This window comes from Ahaetulla prasina, chromosome 9 (assembly GCF_028640845.1).
Source record: "Ahaetulla prasina isolate Xishuangbanna chromosome 9, ASM2864084v1, whole genome shotgun sequence".
In the NCBI taxonomy this organism is placed as follows: Eukaryota; Metazoa; Chordata; class Lepidosauria; order Squamata; family Colubridae; genus Ahaetulla; species Ahaetulla prasina.
The window spans coordinates 13,090,471-13,112,032 of NC_080547.1; the positions used below are offsets into that span (position 1 = coordinate 13,090,471).

A 21,562-nucleotide genomic window follows, 5' to 3' on the forward strand; every position below is an offset into this window, starting at 1 on the left:
AATATAGTGTTATTCAGGTGTTTATTCTCTGGCCAATGGAAACCACAAGCTTTGCTTGCCCAGAGTTTAATCAAATAATTGATTTATTAGCAAAAGGACGTTGTCAGTCTCCTCTCTTTCCCACAGCCGTCCCGGGGTCCAAATTGCATCCAGGCCAAGAAAATGTACAGGAAGACCTTTAAAATCCGAAGGTGGGGGGAGATGAGGGTGGGGGAAGCATTGATTAGAAGCCTTTCCATCTTAGGCATTTAGACTCTCTATCCTGCTCTCTTTCGATGCCAGCTTGCTAAATGCCTGACAAGTTTGTGGCAGCTATTCAAACTTTCCCCCCCACATCCTTAAATCTAGTTAGGAATTGCATTGCACTCTTGTCGGACGCACCGAAGTACTTCCAGGTTAAAAGGATGAGCCGGTGACATCATCGTTGGCCCGAAGGATGCCCAGTTGAAGTCTCCTCTCATGTCTCCGGCAGGAGCTGGAACAAAGGGCAGGAGCTCAACCCTGCCCCATGGCAGCACTCGGATCTCGAACTTAGGCTTGCTTAACCTCCACCCCAGAGTCCTAACCCAGTGGTGGGATTCAGCCAGTTCGCACCAAATCGGGAGAACCGGTTGTTAACTTTCTAAGCAGTTTGGAGAACCAGTTGTTGGAAGAAATCTTATTTTTTTTTTCACTTTACAGGGCTAATCCTGTAAGGAAGGCAGGAAGGAAACATTCTGGTGGTGTTTCTAGCCGAATCTTTATTGCCCTGTTTACAGAAACTGCGTCTCTGGTTAACCCTTAGTACATTGTAACAGCTAAGACGAAGCACCCATTGACATGAGTGATGTTGAGTTGACCACACCCACATGGTCACATGACCACCGAGCCACGCCTACCCAGCTGGTCATTAGGGCAGAGAACCAGTTGTTAAATTATTTGAATCCCACTACTGGTCCTCATTAAGTGAGCCACCGTGCTCCTTTGCAGATAGGAAAGCAAAGAATTGATCCAAGTCAAGACGAAGCTGTAATAGTGTCTCTTTTTACATATCATTTTTATTTTATTATATAAAATATAAAATACAAAGAAAAAAAAGAAAAGAAAATAGGAAAATAAGGGAAGGAAAGGGGACAGGAGAAAGGGGCTTTGAAATACAAAAAGTATTGACTTCCAACCCTTCCTAGCACAATGCAAGATAAACACACTCCAACCTCAACTTTTTCTTTCAAATCAACGAAACCAAGATCAAAGTTTCCGTTTTTTTCTTCCCTAGGTGTCTCAATGCGTCCTGGGATCTGTCATAGGGTGGATGGTGATAACTGAATGTTCTGACCCAGCTTCCCAAACACAACAAACTCTCGGACGTGAACTCAAAAGATTCCTTTTTTAAGAATGCCAGCAACCCTGGCAAAAAGTTTCTCTCGCAGGCTAACAAGTCTGTCTGGTCAGAAGATGAATAGTTGTTTGCCACATCTATTCATTTCTGCCGCCTGCCTTTTATCCCCAGAGCTAGGGTGGGGCTTTGCCACCAGCGGTGGCTCTTCCTTCCCAAGGACTGGCCCATAGATTTCCGCTGCTCTCCTCTCCTCTGCCTTCTGCGCATCCGCGCGTCAGATACTGGACCCAGCTGTTCCTCTTCTTCCTCATCAGCCACCTCCAGACCTGGGGACTGTAGACTCTCCATCTGAGGCTGATGGATGGCCCAGGCTCCACCTCTGTCTCTCTCTCTCTCTCTTTTTCTTCCAGCTTCATTCCCTCTTTCCCCTCAGAGCTCTCAGGTTGCCTTGATGCTGGCCCTGACTCCCACGCCTCTTCCTCCCCCTCTGATTCAGCTGCCGGAGGGGCTGGCGGCTGACAGGCCACAACACTGAAATTCTGGATGGATGCCCAGCTGTTATATTGGTAGTCTTCTCCGTGACCCACACTGGCTTAGCCAGCTTTTTGAAACGCTGGGAATATCTTCAAAAACCTGTCTGAACCGATTAAGTGCAGACATTGCATTAAACTGCAGCCTAAGTAAGATTTATGGAAACATCCATAATTGGATGAGTTTCCTATCTCAATGAGTGTCAGCTTTTCAAGGCAGACCAGACTAGGGAGCCAGAGTTACGAATGCTAATAACTACTCACTAACTTTTACATTTATAATAGTAGCAGACTCTTGTGATTCCGAATGTGGCTCCCTCTCCCTCCTTTTATCTTTGGGAGAACCGGGGAGGGTCAAGCCAGAGATACTTTCTTAAATCATATGTGTGCCTTGAACTCAAATTTCTCTGGTCTGACTGTTATCTTTTTTTTTTTATTTATTTACATTTAAATTTCTCCGAAATTTAAATTTAAATTTTCTCCGAAGACTCAGGGCGGCTTACAGTGTATAAGGCAATAGTCTCATTCTATTTGTATATTTACAAAGTCAACTTATTGCCCCCCCAACAATCTGGGTCCTCATTTTACCTACCTTATAAAGGATGGAAGGCTGAGTCAACCTTGGGCCGGGCTTGAACCTGCAGTAATTGCAGGCTGCTGTGTTTTAATAACAGGCTTCTTACAGCCTGAGCCACACCATGGCCCTTTAGTTGTGGGTTTTCAGCACAGATCAATTTTTTAAAAAAATCTATGTACCGCTAAAACTCTTGTGTCTGTTTGATCGTTTGTAACTTTCCATTAGGAGAAAATATGCATTGTGGGACAATAATTTTTGAGCTATATACCCAGGGGTGAAATGCTTCTAGTTCACACCGGTTCAGATGAACCGGTAGCAGCGGCAGCAGGTGGTTTGGAGAACCGGTAGCGGCGGTTGCGTGAGGCTCCACCCACCCACCAGGACATAGTTACTTCCTGGTTTCAACCGGGAAGTAACCTGTTTTTTACCCTCTGCACATGCACAGAGGGTCCAAAATCACATGTGATCGATGCGCGCGAGCGGAGCAAGCATGTGGTACACACACTTCCAAATAGGTAGGAAGAATGCATCCAAAAACTAGGACTTATAACTTTCACGGGATTGACATCTGGCAGAATTATAGCCACATTGTGGCATTCAGCCATGGTCATGTGATCATTATTTCCAGTGCTCCCTGTCAGCTTCCTACAAGAAAGGTCACTGGGGAAGTCAGCAGGAAGTCGGAAGTAACTCCCTCTGTTTTTTGGTTCATCCGTGATCATTCATGAGGACCTGTATACTGCACGAATCAAGAAGAGGGCCGTGAAAATATTTGCAGATCCCTCGCATCCTGGACATAAACTGTTTCAACTCCTACCCTCAAAACGACACTATAGAGCACTGCACACCAGAACAACTAGACACAAGAACAGTTTTTTCCCGAAGGCCATCACTCTGCTAAACAAATAATTCCATCAACACTGTCAAACTATTTACTGAATCTGCACTACTATTAATTTTCTCATCGTTCCCATCACCAATCTCTTTCCATTTATGACTGTATGACTGTAACTTTGTTGCTGGCAATCCTTATGATTTATATTAATATATTGACCATCAATTGTGCTGTAAATGTCGTACCTTGATGAACGTATCTTTTCTTTTATGTACACTGAGAGCATATGCACCAAGACAAATTCCTTGTGTGTCCAATCACACTTGGCCAATAAAATTCTATTCTATTCTATTCTATTCTATTCTATTCTATTCTATTCTATTCTATTCTATTCTATTCTATTTCTTTGTGTAGTCAAGGGAATATCTCTGAAATGATGACTCAACAGATCACGAGTTGTCTAGTTAGTATATGATATAAATCCACATCACGATGACATAAGAAACACGGTAAGATTTCCTAATACGATATAATAGTCCATGCAAGCAATTCGAGCCGTTAGCTTTAATAAAACTCTACAGAGAATAATGAAAGAGAAGACTTTGTAGGGAGCATTTGAAGGACCTTCTTAAACGTCTAAAAATCAGACCCTGCAGGTAATTCAAGAGGGGGGGGGTCACTTTGGGAGGGTTGGCGCTAAATGAGACAAAAAAGCTTTAAAGCGCGAGGTGGCAATTTTAACTCGAAGAAAAACCAATCGAACTTGATTGCGCTATCAAGCTGAGCACGCACAAGCATGATTTGGCATCATTGTTTTCAAATAAAGCGGTTATTGGAAGCACTGCTTGGAAATCAGCACCAGCAATGTAGACTGATGATGTTCTCGAAGATCCAACACTCTCGGAATTGACAAAAAGAGGAGAAAGGGATATTGTCAGGCCTGGAAGCCGTATTACCTTGGTGCCTTCAGGATGGCATAGGGCCGGGCTATTTACAGGACCATCTACTGCCACCGATTGCCTCCTACCGACCCGTGTGCTCTCACAGGGAGGGACTCCTTAGGGTGCCGTCAGCCAGGCAGTGCCGACTGGCGACGCCCAGAGGGAGAGCCTTTTCTGTGGGGGCTCCCACCCTCTGGAACGAACTTCCCCCAGGTCTTCGTCAACTTTCCGACCTTCGAACCTTTCGCCGCGAGCTTAAGACACATCTATTTATTTGCGCAGGACTGGACTAGAATTTTAAATTTTAATTTGGTTTTAATGGGGTTTTATTATTTTTATTGCAATTTTTAACATTCGGCCTTATCTAATAAGTTTTTTAAACTGGTGTTTTATTCTGTATTTATAGGCATGTTTTTTATTAGGCTGTAAACCGCCTTGAGTCCCCTGGGAGATAGGGCGGTATATAAATGTGATTAAATAAATAAATAAATAAATAAATCCAGGCCTGCCACAATCCTACCGTGGGAAGTTGGGAGAGGGGAGGGCATGAGTGAAATTGAATTAGCCATAACAAAACATTGCAGAGGAGTTCAAGGCTGTGGTGTCAGGACAGCTGTGCAGAGAAGAAAGCGGAGGTTGTCTTCTGTACGTGAAGGAACTGATTGGAGCAGTGGTGGACATGTGGGAGAAGTGGGCAGGGTCTTGAATTTTCTTTTGGGTGAGGAAAACCCGGAAGCTCTCAGATTCGGGTTTTCCACAGATGTGCCAATATGACATCTCTAATAGTGCTTTACAGCCCTCTCTAAGCAGTTTACAAAGTCAGCATATTGCCTCCTGGGTCCTTATTTTACTGACCTCGGAAGGATGGAAGGCTGAGTCAACCTTGAGCTGGTCAGGATTGAACTCCTGGCTGTGGGTGGAGTTAGCCTGCAATACTGCATTCTCACCACTCTGCCACCATGGTCCTTCCTTCCTTCCTTCCTTCCTTCCTTCCTTCCTTCCTTCCTTCCTTCCTTCCTTCCTTCCTTCCTTCCTTCCTTCCTTCCTTCCTTCCTTCCTTCCTTCCTTCCTCTTTCTCCTTTCCTTTAGCACTTAGCAATAGCACTTAGACTTATATACTGTTTCTTAGTGCTTTCCAGCTCTCTCTAAGTTGTTTACAGAGTCAGCCTATTGCCCCCAACAATCTGGGTCCTCATTTTACCCACCTCTGAAGGTTGGAAGGCTGAGTCAACCTTGAGCTTGTCAGAATTGAACTGCCGAATTGCAGGCAGCTGGCAGTCAGCAGAAGTAGCCTGCAGTACTGCATTCTAACCACTGCGCCACCACGGCTCATAATGTTTGTGTCTATAAAGTATACAATGTTCAAAAACTCATATTCCCACAACATGCTGAATCTCAAACTACCCAACTTTATTCTTTTTTATGGTGGGAACAACCAGTGTGTTAAAAAAAGGGAATTAATGGATAGATGGCTGGATGGATGAGTGAGTAAATTCAAGTGAACCTGTCCTTCAGATTCTACCTCCTGGCAATAGACAGAGAAGAAGCCACCTGGGGAGGGAAGGAGAGGATGGTTGAATGACTAGCACTGTGATTATGTGAACCAGCCTCACAATCTTGGGAGATATGCAGTGTGACTTCTGGAAAAGCTATCCACACAGTCACATTTTGAGGAATTCCTAGAGACTTCAAAAGAAACAGAAGGGTTTATCTCAGACTACAGAAGGAGGCTTGCTCTCTGAAGCTTGAAGTATCTGCGTTGTAAGCAGATGGTGCTGAGCTCAGTTCACTGCATTTTCAGGTAGGGTCAGGGAAGAAATTTGTTTTGAACCTTAGATGGTTCATGAAGTTTGTGACGCGCCATCAAATTTCAGCAGTGGTGTATGATTTCCGATAAAGGTTACCCTTTTTTTTTTAAAAAAAAGAGCACCCATCCACCCCCAAACTAAAATCAAAGGCAGAAATGACAGCCAGTGGCTGGTGCAAAAATTATTCCCTTTTCATATTGGTGGTTGCTACTAACGCTTCTGTTTGCCCTGTATTTTCAGAAAGGAAGGGCCGCTCAACCGTCATGATGGCTAGAATGAAAGGGGAGGAGAGAAGGTCCTGAGTAAACATGAAATATAAACAGAATAATTCATATACCAAGTGATTCATGTACCTTTTCTGACCATCTTCTCTGGTTTAACTTGATTAGACAAGCAAGAACTCCATATTTTATTCACAAGGCTTGGGTAATGATACTGCAGAAGTTTCTAACTCACTGCCGAACAGCGAGATTAATGTTAAATTTCATCTTGACAAACATCCTAAAACCCGGCAAAATATACCGTATTTCTTCTTGGCTTGCTGCAACGCACAAATGAGAATGCAGAACATAACTCTCTTGGTACGGCCTGTCTCTAAAATGGTCTTTTTTAGATTGTGCAATGAAAATGACTTAACTTTCCCTATGCTGGAATTTGGAGTTGTAGGATTCGATGCCATCAGCCTCCGTTTCGAATCTGGATGAGCACCGTTCCTTGATCGGCTAAATTTTTCTGTCTGGTTTTGCAGCTGCCATTTTGGACGACCCCATGGAATGCAGCCGAGGGGAACGACTCTCCATCACACTGGCCAAGAACCGGATCAATCGCGCCCCTGAGAGGACGGGAAAAGCCAAAGTGGAAGTGGACATCTTTGAGTTGCTGAGAGATAGTGAATATGAAACAGCTGAGACTAGTACGTACGTCTCCAAGGTTGGATGGTTGCTTGCTTGTTTGATTCATTGATTGATTGATTGATTGATTGATTATGTCATCAAGTTGATGTTGAATCTTACTTAGCATATCTTCTACGTGATCATCTGTCCCTGGTTAGGTCACGTGATCATCTGGTTAGGTCTTCCATTTTTGTTAATATCTACTCTTGGCACGCAACAGGGTCCCCAAATTTGGCAGCTTTAATTTTTTTTTAAATAACTACGTAGTATGATGGCCTGCAGGGCCGGCGTAATGTGTAACATGTTCACACTGGTGCAATAGGACTGGGTGTTTTGTTAATACGATTTATTGGGTTAGGGATTTTTTTGTCTTCACTGTGAGTTGTATTGTGTTGGGGGGATGCACTGAGGGAGCTCAACCAATCTCATTGTACATATGTTGTGCAATGACAATAAAAATTTGGGAGAAAATATATATATATATATATATAAAAAGATATTTCTACCCATATGGGCTTTTTGGTTACAATACATGGGTTTTCCATTGTGTCCTCCTGCACAGTATGAATGGATGACTTTGCCATTGTCACTAAAATGATCATCCATCTCTAGTATATTCTTATATCACTGTTGCCCAGTAGAGGTTCCAGTTGGCTTGAACTAGGCAGCTGGGGTGACCTCCACACCATGGTGAGTCTGTTGTGAATATACACTCTTGGCATGCACCAATGTTCCCCAAACTTGGCAGCTTTAAGACTTGTGGATTTCAATTCCCAGAATTCTCCAGCCAGCTGCCTAGAGAATTCTGGTAGTTGAAGTCCACAAGTCTTAAAGCTGCCAAGTTTGAAGACCTCTGGCATACACGATCAAAATTCTTTGCTTATAGAATTGAATAGAATAGATTTTTTTTATTGGCCAAGTGTGATTGGATACACAAGGAATTTGTCTTGGTGCATATGCTCTCAGTGTACATACAAGAAAAGATACGTTCATCAAGGTACAACACTTAGAACACAATGATAGTCATAGGGTACAAATTTAACAATGATACAACACTTAATGATAGTCATAGGGTATGAATAAGTAATCAGGAAACAGTCAATATCAATATAAATTGTAAGGATGCAAGCAACAGAGTTACAGTCATACAGTCATAAGTGGAAGGAGATGGGTGATGGGAACGATGAGAAGATTAATAGTAGTGTAGACTTAGTGAATAGTTTGACAGTGTTGAGGAATTATTTGTTTAGCAGAGTGATGGCGTTTGGGAAGAAATTGTCCTTGTGTCTAGTTGTTCTGGTGTGCAGTGCTCTATAGCATCATTTTGAGGGTAGGAGTTGAAACAGTTTATGTCCAGGATGTGAGGGGTCTGTAGATATTTTCACAGCCCTCTTTTTGACTTGTGCAGTATACAGGCCCTCAGTGGAAGGCAGGTTGGTAACCATTGTTTTTTCTGCAGTTCTAATGATCCTCTGAAGTCTGTGTCTGTCTTGTTGGGTTGCAGAACCAAACCAGACAATTATAGGGATGCAGATGACAGACTCAATCATTCCTCTGTAGAACTGGATCTCTTCCTCCCATGAACACCCCAACAGTGAGACAACATAACAACGCCTTGGGGAGCCTTGTGGTTGTGGGAAGGGCTTAATTTCTAATTATGTTAATGAGAGGATAAAGCTTTCGATGAGTGAACCTGGCATCCCTGCAGTGGTGCGGTGGCCTAGAGGTGGAGCTCTTGCCTCACAATCAGGAGGTTGTAAGTTCGATCCTAGGTAGAGGCAGATATTTCTCTCTCTGGTCACAATGAGAATATATCTGCTGAACAAAACTCCGCATTGGCGACAGGAAGGGCATTGGCGACAGGAAGAGAAACAGGAGCAGATCACATCAGCTATGCTATAATGTCATCATGCAAAGACATTATTTAACGATGCCATGAAACATATAATGTTGTCATGACTTGTAATAGATGCCTCTGCTTTTGGTCTAGACCAGGGGTCTGCAAACTTGGCTCTTTTAAGACTTGTGGACTTCAACTCCCAAAGTTCCTCAGCCAGCCAACCCCTGGTCTAGACACTTCACTGATTACCAAATTAATCTCTTTTCTGGGTCCAAACAGCACATGGATTGGGGCCCTATACAAGACAAACAAACAAGTATAAACGTGGTGCGAAATTGCAGTTGTTGGATCTGGAAGGGACCTATTTAACTATACAGGTAGTTCTGGATTTAGGACCACAATTGTGTCTCAAATTGTTGTTACTGAGACATTTGTTAAGTGAATGTTGCCCCACTACATGGCCTGTGTTGCCCCAGTTGTTACGTGAATCACTGCAGTTGTTAAATTAGTGACACGGTTGTTAATCTGGCTTCCCCGTTGACTTTGCTTGTCAGAAGGTCACAAAAGTTGATCACATGATCCCGGGACATTGTAACTGTCATAAATAGGTTGCCAAGCGACTGAATTTTGTATTGTATTGCAGGATTTTAACCAGTGAGTTTCTGAGACATTGGGAGGCTTAGTGTTACATAACTTATGCACCCTCCTGGTTTTCTGTTTTTAAACGGAGTCAGTGCTTAGAGAAGGAATCCAGTTTGGGACATCCAGGCTAGCCTATGTTGGGCAGAATGGCCATGCAAGCCAGGAATTTTGGCTGTGGCTGTCTAGCCTTCCTTGGCCTCATTTCTGACCATTCTTAGCCAAAGAGTTGATCTTTCTACCAGACGGTTTCTTGTTATGAATTTCATCAAGGTCTATTTTAATTAATGTTTATTTTATTTTTGTTTCCTATCTGTTGTTATTATTAGCTTCCCTTATCTTCCCCTAGCCTAGAGCGACAGAGGATAGAAATTAAATATCCAGGTTACTGTCTATCTGCAAGCACATCTGAAGGGCATCAGGAGGGAAAATTGCACAGGGAATGGAGAATTACGCTGCCCACAGATTTTAACCTCTTTGACTCCTGAAATTATTTTATTATTATTATTATTATTTATTCATATTTTTATACCGCCCTTCTCCGAAGACTCAGGGCAGTGTACAGCCAATAAAATGACAAGAATCCTAACAAGTTAAAATACTATATCAAGTTTAAAAAACTGATTCAATCGCTGTGTACTTAAAATATTAGCTAAAATTTTTATCAAAACTAAAACCTTAGTAAAACCCTATTAAAACCCACTAAAAAACCCCCATACTAAAAATCAATCAGTCCAGCCCCGCTTGGTGAAAAAAGAAAATCTTGAGCTCGCGTTTAAAGGTCCGGAGATCAGGGAGGAGACGGAGTCCCACCGGCAGCTCATTCCATAGAGCCGGGGCCCCCACAGAGAATGCTTTTCCCCTGGGGGCCGCCAGCCGACATTGACTAGCCGACGGCACCCTAAGAAGACCCTCCCTGTGGGCGCGCATTGGACGTATCGGACAATGGGAAGTAACTGTCGGCAGCAGGCGGTCCCGTAAATATCCCGGTCCAATGCCATGGACCGGGATATTTACCAACACCTTGAACTGATAGTTTGGGGGTAATTTTTGCCAGACATGGACATTCTGCTACAAAAAGCTTGAGGAACAAAGGGGCGTTGGGCAGAGGTGGGATTCACATATTTACCTGCCAGTTCATCCAGCACTAAAAATGCGAGCGTGCATTTGCACACGGTCTCTTCACTAGCCTGAGCCACCTCCATGCCTGCACCGGCCCTCCATGCCTCAAAAACATGGGTAAATAGGATAACATAGAGCAGCGGTCACCAACTGGGGGTATGTGGACCACTGGTGTTCCGCGAGAAAATTTTGGTGGTCCACAGAAAAATTATTTGCATTTTTTATATTGCACCAAATCAGGGTTCCTCAGACTACGGTCCCTGGGACAGATAAGTGCAATGAATGTTTGTGTTGCTGCAGAGAGTCTCCCCCTTCAGGGTCTTTTTGTGTGGGTCAGAGGGGGGCAGAAATTCTGACTTGGGGTCTGCTTCAGCCTCTTGGTGCAGGGCTTTGAGAGAAGGCTGAAGGGAAGTGCCACTGGTGGCGAAGAGCCGGAGGGCCTTGTTCCAGTGGGACTGCACTGGATCAAGGCCTGGAACTGGCTGACTATCTCAGCCCACTGAGCCTCCAGGCGCCTGTACTTGGCTTTGCACTCCCCCAGATCATCCCTCTGCTTGGAAAGCCTATGCTCCTAGTCCTCAGTCAGGTGTTTCTGCTGAGCTTCCTTCTTGGTCAGATCCAATTTGAACTGAGCTGTTTTGCCAACTCTTTCTCTTAGCTCCAACTCCTGCTTCCTGTTGGGGCCCTAAGGAGCCCGGGTGAGGAGGGGAGGGGCGAATAGAGGCTAACAAGGCACTCCTCAATGTGAGTGACATTGAGTTGGCCACGCCCACCCAGCCAGTCATTAGGCAGATCATATTAGTGGTCCATGGGATTTAAAATTATGAATTTAGTGGTCCCTGAGGTCCGAAACGTTGGTGATCCCTGGCATAGAGCTGGGGTGGGTGGCCTACCCATGATTTCCACTACCGGTTTGGTCAAACCGGTCTGAACCGGCGGAATACCACCTCTGGCGACAGAAAATATGAAAAAAAAAAAGAGCACCCCTGTTTTCTATTATTCCGTTGCCTCTGGAAATCAGTCATTCAACGCCTAAGTTACTCAAACAGGAACAAAAGATGAAAATTGTACGTGTAAACAAGAGGGAACATGGCCTCTCTTCTCTACTCTGGAAATGTGGATTATTTATCTCTCGAGAGTGCACATTGAAGAAGCTGGATTGTTTCTCTTGAGTTGGGAGGTCAGTTTGATTTTTTTTATTTTATTTTAACATTCCCCTCTTGTGCATTTGGGAAGAGCTTTGCTTAGTTACATTAGATGGTTGCCTGCTCACCGGATGACTCTGAGCAGCTCACAAGGGCTCAGAACATCCAGTACGGAGGGAAAAGGATAAAACAATGGAATAAAACATACTTGCCTGAAAAGATAGACAGACAATTCATGTTCATATAATCTCACGGGCTATCCTGAAGCAGCACTAAGAGGATGTTAGAGTCGTATTTCTCAACCTTGAGAGCTTGAAGATGAGTGTTGTGGCCCGCCAGCAGATATGGCAGCAGATTCGGACAGTGAGGAGGTTGGGGAGGAACATGGGCCAGTCCTGGAGTCTGGGGAAGGCTCTGATGAGGGCATATGCCAGTTATCAGTTGCCTTTGGAATCAAACATCAGTGAGGCAGATGAACAGCTGGAGCCTGTTCCCAGTGTGCGCATGCTCAGAGTTGCCAGACGAAGGGAACATCTAAAGAACAAGGGTCGACTTGGGAGTAAGGCCACAGGTGAACGATGAATGGCCCCTCCCAGAGGGAATAAAAGAGGAACAAAAGGGGAGTGGAGTTTGCAGGAGACAATTAGTTCATTACTGCATTCTTGCCAAGTATTGCGGCATCTGAAAGATATCGGCCTGGCCACTCTCCTGATAAAGCCTGATAATTGTGAACTATCTTGAAAGACTGTGGGAGAGGAAAGACTTTGCTGGAGAAGAATTAACTGTAAATTAAATAGAAGGGGTTTATTGGGACGAGGACTCAGCTTCGTGCTGCTGGGGAAATCTAGGTCAGAACAATGAGTGGACTTCAACTCCTAATATTCCCCAGCCAGCCATGATGTGTAGACATGGAGTTTGAAGTCCACACATCTTCAAGCTGTCAAGATTGAGAAACAGTGACTTAGAATCAGCAGGGCCAAGTCCACTGAATTTCAAGGCTGAGTCATAAGGCAGGAACTGTCATTGAGAAGGACAAAGGTGGGACCCTAAAAGGTGACAAAGTTTAATTGGTGGGATCCTGAGCTGTCAACCTTGCCAGAACTTATAAGCTAGATAGTTGGAGGTTCTACAAATATTCAGGACTTGAGTGATGAAGGGCTTTTTAAGCACAAACATATCTTGGTTTCCATTCAGAAGTCCACTAGTAATCAACAGAACTATGGCGTAGTGGTATTGTGCCCGTAATTTCTTGGACTGCTTCCTACTAGACCTGTTTCAACTTAGAAGTGGCCTTCAAGGACAGCCCTAGATAGAGCACATCACAGTAGTCCAACAAACATAGGCTCAGTCTCAGCAAGACTGCGGATGTGGGGGCCATCCAGAGATCTTTCATTACTAGATGGGGTTGTAGTAATAATGCGCAATTTGGAGTTTTTCTTAGACTCGTAACTTCTAGTTGGAAAGCAGGTGAGAACAATGACTAGGAGGATCTTTGTACATTATAATCTTCTGCACCAGTCGTGGCCAGTCCTGGATCAGAAAGCTCAGGGCTCATTCCAAGAGCCCTGATGGCGCAGTGGTTAGAATGCAGTATTGCAGGCTCACTCTGCCGATTGTCAGCGGTTCAATCCTGACCGGCTCAAGGGTGACTCAGCCTTCCATCTTTCCGTGGTCAATTAAATGAGGACCCAGATTTTTGGGAGGCAATGTGCTGAATCTGTAAACCACTCAGAGTGGGCTGTAAAAACACTATGGGGGTACTGCTCTTCATGCCTACATCTTTTTATCAGTAGCAATTCGATAGGAGAACTCACAACAATAAGCTTCCGCCCTGATTGTAGACATCAAGAAGAGCAGGACCCCCAACTGTAACACTAAATACTTCTGAAGTTGTGACAGGACGCTGTGATGGTTACCTAAGAATGTAATATGGTTTGATCGTGGACCTGCAAGCCATTCTGCAACTAAGAATGGGACTACGTCTTCTCCCTGATCTTCGGACCTTTAAGCGCGAGCTCAAAACTTTTTTCTTTCATCAAGTGGGACTGGCCTAATGATTATTTTAATATTGAGGGGTTTTAGTGGGTTTTTTAAAGGGTTTTAATTTATTCATTACTTTTATTCAACAATTTTAACATGCAGCTTATCGAATTAGATTTTTAATTGAATATTGTTTTTAAAAATTTCGTGATATCTGTGTTTTATTAATGCTGTACACCGCCCTGAGTCCTCGGAGAAGGGTGGTATAAAAATTTGAAAAATAAATAAATAAATAAATAAATAAATAAATAAATAAAAATTGGATTCTACTTCCAATTTATGTTGCACATCCTAGTGAGGGGGCTTACCATTTCCATCAGATTGTGATCGCACACTGTATATCGCCACAACAATTGTTATGGAGGGAACAGTGATTTAAAATAGGTAGCGTGTCTCAATTAACACGCCATATCCGCAGCATTCCACCTGTTAAGGCAGTGAATTCCCACCCACCCCCTTTTTAGGAATAACTGACTTACTTTCTTTTCATTCCCCCACCTCCCTACCCAGCATTCAACAGATCTTAGCGTACAAAAACCCCTAAGAATCTCAGCATTCCTATTGCTTTTGAAATGATACTTCCAGGATTGGCGGTGGGGGTAGAAGTACATTACCCAGTGTGCAGCCAAAATGCCGGGATTAAGCACATTCTCAGAAGAAAGATCTGTCAAGAACGATCCCCATTAATAGTTGAAGCGCTACAGAGTGATGTGAAACATTTCTGAAAACATTCGGGGGAGAAGCATCTGTAGGAACTCAAAACGGCTTCCTCCGGTTTGCTGAAATATATTCGTTTTGCTTGCTGTTACCGGCTGTTGTTTAATTCACCCCACTCAAGACAACCGAACCAGCTGGAGATGCTATACCGTTGTCCTTGCCTTATGACCATTCGTTTAGTGACCGTTCGTAGTTACGACGGCACTGAAAAAAGTGACTCACAACCACCCCTCCACCTATGATTTTCACAGCAACCCCACAGTCATGTGATCAAAATTTGGGAGCTTGGCAAACATACATATAGAATAACAGAGTTGGAAGGGACCTTGGAGGTCTTCTAGTCCAACTCCTTGCTTAGGAAGGAAACCCTACACCACTTCAGACAAATGATTATCCAATCTCTCCTTAAAAACTTCCAGTGTTGGAGCATTCACAATTTCTGGAGGCAAGTTGTTCCACTGATTAATTGTTCTAACTGTCAGGAAATTTCTCCTTAGTTCTAGGCTGTTTCTCTCCTTGATTAGTTTTCATCCATTGCTTCTTGTCCTGCCTTCAGGTGCTTGACTCCCTCTTCTTTGTGGCAGCCCCTGAGACACTGGAACACTGCTATCATGTCTCCCCTAGTCCTTCTTTTCATTAAACTAGACATACCCAGTTCCAACAACCGTTCTTCATATGTTTTAGCCTCCAGTCCCCTAATCATCTTCGTAGCTATTCTCTGTACTCTTTCTAGAGTCTCAACATCTTTTTTACATCGTGGCGACCAAAAGTGGATTCAGTATTCCAAATGTGGCCTTATCAAGGCATTATGAAGTGGTATTAACCCTTCATGTGATCTTGATTCCATCCCTCTGTTTATGCAGCCTAGGACTGTGTTGGCTTTTTTGGCAGTTGCAACGGGCATGTATTTACAAGAATTGCAACATCCCTCCTTCCCAGATGGCTTCTGATAAGCAAAGTTCATAAAGGAAACCAGATTCGTTTCATAACCATGTGGGTTATGAACCGCAGCAAAAAAAATTGTAAAATCGGGGTTGGTCATGTGCCAAACACTTGTGGTATTCAACTCCCAGAATATCTCAGCCAGCATGGAAGTTGAAGCCAGTAGGTCTTAAAGTTGCCAAGGTTGGATATCCCTGCTGTAGACCTTGTTCAAAATAGACATTTGCATGAGAAGATTGAGCTAGGGAGCAGATGACCAACACAAAGAGGTCATGTATGGCCAGGGGTGGGCTTCAAAAATTTTAGCAAAGAGGATTGCGTTTGCTAAAAATTGGAAAAACGAGAAATTACCTTTGCAAGACGAAATAATCGGGAAGATGATGGAATGTGCAGAGATGAGTAAATTGACATTTGAAATTAGTGATCAAGAAGATAAGCAATATTATAAAATATGGGATTTATTTTATCACTGGTTAGAAGGAAAGATATGCTAGAAAAAACAATATAAGATATACGTATGAAAGAGATGTTTATTTTGAGGTTGCACAAGAAGATATGTAAACACCCCTTCAGCATATTTTAATTGTTTGATGAAAATGTGGGGTTTTTTTTGTTGTTGTGAAAAAAGAAAAACTTTTTATAAAAACAAAAAAAATTTTTTTAGCAAGGAGTTCTTCTTAAGAAATCTAAAGATACTAGATTTAAAACAAAGCTGCAACTTAGAATCTTAAATGTAATTAATGGAAACAAATATAATTTCTGGTTCTCCCCCCCCCCCAAAAAAAGAATCTTAGCTAGAGGTTCTCCCGAACCCCTGCGAACCCCCAGCAGCCCCACCCCTGCGTATGGCCATGGTGGAGGGAACAAAAATCTCCCCTTTTCAGATGCAGCCTCTACTAACAGCTGCAGGATTTCAAACTTTTGCCGATTCCAAGTTGGCTTGAAAGGATCAGAATTTTTCCCAACCTTCGACAATGAAGTCTGAGAGATTAGAAATGCATTCTAGCTTCCCTGCGCCTATTCAATTTGAAATGGCAGCTTAAATACTTCCTCAAATTGAGACGAAAAGAATTCAAGAGACAATTCCCTTGAATTCTTTTCATCACTCCCCCATCCATTTAAAGAAATAAGCTTTGGGAGTTTTAACGATTGGCTACTTCTCGGGATTTTCTACGATGACAGCTCGCTTATGGCGTACGATAAAGCCATTTTGTGTTTTAACTAATGGTGGTAAGGCTTTCAGATCTCTGTCTTAATGCCACTGCCACATCTTAATAAGGAAGATGGGGATTCCCACTGTCCCAGCCTTCATCCACTCCTGCCTGTTTTTCTTCAACCATTTGCTTTTTCCTCCTCCCTCCCCCTTCGTTTTAAATTCTGAAAGATGATTCATGGAGAGAGAGAGAGAGAGAGAGAGAGAGAGAGAGATAATACGCTCAAAATCACTCTTTGATTGATAGATGGGAAGAGAGAAAAACATGAAATTATCTATTCCAAAATGCTGGGATATCATATTCAGTCAAAGCACAGTTTTCAAAGAGTTTTAACTTTACGTAACGTGTTAATTCTGCCTTTGCCGCAAGATTCCAGACTCCCTTTTTGAAGCGTTTTGTGGCAACAGATAAATGACAGTTTTAGGAAGGGTTGACATACTGAGGAGCTCACAAGCTGAGTAATGCAAGGGTTTAGAGCAGGGATGGTGAATCTTTTCAGCACCGAGTGCCCAAATTGGAACACACCTGCATGTGTGTGCTTAGGTGTGCCAGCCAGCTGGTCTTCATATGCGCTGGAGCACCAGAAATTCAAAGACCAGTTGGCTGGTGCGCACATGCCTGTTTTTTTCAGGCCGTTTTCCCACAAAGACGAGCTGCCCGGTGTGCGTGCCCACAGAGAGGGCTCTGCGTGCCACCTCTGGCACACCTCCCATCATGGGTTTAGAGTAGTGGAGATGGCACTGGGCTAGAAACTTAGAGACTGGGAATTCTAGTCCCACTTTAGGCATAAAAACAGACTGGGTGACTTTGAACCAATGACCTGGTGAAGGCGGGTTCTAGTTTGACCATAGGTACGAAAGCTGGCTGGGAGACTGAACCAATCACCAGGTGACAGTGATTTCAAGTCTCGCCATAGGCACGAAAGCTGGCTGGGAGAGTTTGAACCAGTCACCAGGAAATAGTGAGTTCTAGTTTCACCATCGTCACGAAAGCTAGGAGATTTTGAACCTATCACCTGGAGACAGTGAGTTCTAGTTTTACCATAGGCATGAAAGCTGGCTAGGAGATTTGGAACCAATCACCAGGAGATGGTGAGTTCTAGTCCTGCCTTAGGCATGAAAGCCAACTGGGTGACTTTGAACCAATCACCTGGAGACAGTGAGTTCTAGTTTCACCATAGGCATGAAAGCCAGCTGAGTGACATTGGGCCAACCACCTGGAAATGGTGAGTTCTAGTTCCCCCCTAGACATGAAAGCCAGCTGAGTGACATTGGGCCAACCACCTGGAAATAGTGAGTTCTAGTTCCCCCCTTGACATGAAAGCCAGCTGGGTGACATTGGGCCAATCACCAGGAGATGGTGAGTTCTAGTCCTGCCTTAGGCATGAACGCCAGCTGGGTGAATTTGAACCAATCACCTGGAGTTGGTGAATTCTAGTTCCACCATAGGCATGAAAGCTGGCTAGGAGACTTTGAACCAATCACAAGGAGATGGTGAGTTCTAGTCCCACCTTAGGCATGAAAGCCAACTGGGTGACATTGGGCCAATCCCTTTGTCTCAGGTGTAGGAAGGAAACGATGGAAAACCTTGTCAAGAAAACTGCAGACATTTATCCTGACCGTTTGCAGAAGTCAAAACCTGACACAAAGGACACCAAAATATATGTGAAATAACTATAGATATAGGTCACTGTTGCCTCAGAGTCACTGATCCAAGAATTCACACTCTGCCCTGAGTGGTAAGGTGGTTTAAGTACAGTTCCCCGAGTTAGTTAAATAAGAAAGAATGCTAAGCCGTGAACCCAGGGATGGGATTCAGCCAGTTCGCACCTATTCGGGAGAACCGGTTGTTAACTTTCTAAGCAGTTCGGAGAACCAGTTGTTGGAAGAAATCTTATTCTGTGTTTTTTTTCCGCTTTACAGGGCTAATCCTGTAAGGAAGTCAGGAAGGAAACATTCTGGTGTTGTTTCTAGCCTAATCTTTATTGCCCTATTTACAGAAACTGCCTCTCTGGTTAACCCTTATTACAGTGTAACAGCTAAGGCGAAACGCCCATTGACATGAGTGACGTTGAGTTGGCCACACCCACATGGTCACATGACCACCAAGCCACGCCCACCCAGCTGGTTATTAGGGCAGAGAACCAGTTGTTAAATTATTTGAACCCCACCACTGCATAAACCAGTTTTCTAGCTGGGATCCCACCTGTTAGTGACCCGAAGCAATCTTTGGACATAGTACGAAGTCTGAAAGTGTGACTTTGGAGGAAAAGCTTGTTTTGAAGTGCGATACTACCCGTTGTAAATTTTCTGGAAGGAAATAAGGTTTTGAAACCTTTCTGGAAGACCTCGGAATCTCAACATTTTTGCAATTAACATAAATCTTTTTCTTGCCTCATTGTGATTGCTCTAATAAATTAATGCTTAAAGAGTTGGAATCCGTATTTGACGGGCTAATTGGACAGTTTTAGAAAGAAAAAATACACACACACACAACTAAATGCCTATAAAATCCAAACAGCAATTGCAGCTGCTGCTGCAAATTTCCGATTCTGAATTATAATTAACTCAGCTATAAATATATAATGCCCAAGCTATTTTTATTTTATTTTACCCTTCTTCAATAAAAGCAAGGTTTCATTAATATGTATTTTTCAGAGAGTTTGGACTTCGCTTGTCTTCCTAAATTGGCTCAACATCTTATTTCCAAACCTAAAAAAAGCAATTATATTTCCTTTATTAAAAAGCATTTGAAAATTACTTTGATCTGAAAAAATCCAACATGTGAAGTATTACTACTGCTTTATAAGACCCTTGTAAGGCCACACCTGGAATACTGCAACCAATTTTGGTCACCACACTGCAAACAAGATGTTGAGATTTGGAAAAAGAAAAGAGCAGAGCAGCTAAGATGATCAAAGGCCTAAAGACTAAAACATATGAAGAACGGCTGCAGGTTTTGGGCTTGGCTAGTCTAGAGAAAAGAAGAATTAGGGGTGACTTGATAGAAGTATTCCAGTATTTGGGGGGCTGCTACAAAGAAGAAGGGGTCAAATTATTCTCCAAGGCATCAGAGGGGCAGGAAAGAAACAATGGTTGAAAACTAATCAAAGAGAGAAACAACCTGGAATTAAGGAGAAACTTCCTAACAATGAAGACAATTAATCAGTGGAACAGTTTGTCTCCAGAAAACATGGGCACTCCGTCACTGGAGGTTTTTTAGAAGAGACTGCATAGTTATCTGAAATAGGATAGGTTCTCTTGCTTGAGCACAGGGGTGGACTAGAAGACCTCCAAGGTCCCTTCCAGCTCTGTTCTATTCTAAATATTCTGAATATAATTGATCAGTGGGATGGGTTACCTCCAGAAGTTGTGGATGCCCCATCACTGGAGGTTTTTTAGAAGAGACTGGACGGTCACTTATCTGAAATAGTATAGGCTCTCTTGCTTGAGCACGGGGATGGACTAGAAGATCTCCAAGGTCCCTTCCAGCTCTTCTCTTCTCTTCTCTTCTCTCCTCTCCTCTCCTCTCCTCTCCTCTCCTCTCCTCTCCTCTCCTCTCCTCTCCCCTCCCCTTCCCTTCCCTTCCCTTCCCTTCCCTTCTATTCTATTCTATTCCTCTATTTATGCCAATCTCTCCTCTCCTCTCCTCTCCTCTCCTCTCCTCTCCTCTCCTCTCCTCTCCTCTCCTCTCCTCTCCTCTCCTCTCCTCTCCCCTCCCCTCCCCTTCCATTTTATTCTATTCTATTCCTCTATTTATGCCAATCTCTCCTCTCCTCTCCTCTCCCCTCCCCTCCCCCCCTTCCCTTCCCTTCCCTTCCCTTTTCTATTCCTCTATTTATGCCAATCTCTCCTCTCCTCTCCTCTCCTCTCCTCTCCTCTCCTCTCCCCTCCTCTCCCCTCCCCTTCCCTCCCCTCTCCTCTCCTCTCCTCTCCTCTCCTCTCCTCTCTTCTCCTCTCCTCTCCTCTCCTCTCCTCTCCTCTTCTTTTTTTTGTTAAATAAAACACCGAAGGGGACCATCTTAGCAATTATAGGCAAAGCTTGCCTTCTTGGTAGGCATGACTTCCTAAATCCCTTTATAGAAGACAATCTTGACTGGATAGTTGGAGCCTTCTCTAGCAGCCAAGTTTCCTCAGGAGGTCCAGAGTTACTGAGCCCTCCTGCTCGTCATCAAACTGCCTCCCGTGGATTCAGGCATCATGAATCTCTTTTCAACAAGTTTCTCTCTGTTCTAAGAACCTGGAGGCATTTCGTCTGACAAAATGAATGGGAAGATTTCTGGCGGCTCGTTTGCAAGGACCGCAGAACATTTCAAAAAGATTTAGCTAGACTTCCCAGCTTATTGAGACAGAACAGGATGGGTAGGAGTGGGAGGCGGTGTGGGTATGTTGCTGCGCCAAGATCTCACCATGTTTAGGAAGGACCATGTTGGCCCCTGAGGGGTTTGCTTCTTAGGAGAGGGCCAGGAACAAAATTAGGCAGGCAAGTTAACCTCTCATCCCTGACTGAGAGTTGTATGGAAGAAAAGAAAGCTTGTTTTATCTCCAAACTTCTTTAATCCCTCGTGAAAGTAGGGAAGGCATTCCACACAGTGTCAGGCCTGGAAGCCATCTTTTGCATTGGGCCTTCAGGCCTGCCACATTTACTACTCTGGGAAACTGGGAGAGGGGATTGTATGGAACAGGGGTGATATAGAGTCATAATAACATTCCTTTCTCAGAGAGTCAAGGACATCTTGACCCACACCTGGGGGGCTGGAATTGGGACGCATCTCCAGTTGGGATATTGCTTTGATTGGACCATGTGATGGGCATCTGGGTGCTGGGCAGGGACTTGGACTTTCCTTTAGGTGGGCAAAACTTGGAGACTTTCAGATTCGGGTTTTCCCAGATGTGCCAATATGACATCTATAATAAAATGGAACTTTGAGGAACTTCAAGCCTCGGAGTCTTCCTTGGTTGGGGGTGTTACTTAGAACCCTGACACACAAATGAGTTTGTT

At 43.7% G+C, this 21,562-nt stretch overlaps 1 protein-coding gene across 1 annotated transcript in view; it reads left to right on the forward strand.

Annotated features, from left to right (window-relative positions):
• GRIK4 (glutamate ionotropic receptor kainate type subunit 4) overlaps positions 1-21,562 on the forward strand; it is a 494,843-nt gene that overhangs the window by 284,145 nt on the left and 189,136 nt on the right. Inside the window, exon 3 of the mRNA XM_058194562.1 lies at positions 6,758-6,922. Within this exon, the coding sequence (XP_058050545.1) occupies positions 6,758-6,922 (165 nt within the window). The remainder of the gene's footprint in view (positions 1-6,757; positions 6,923-21,562) is intronic.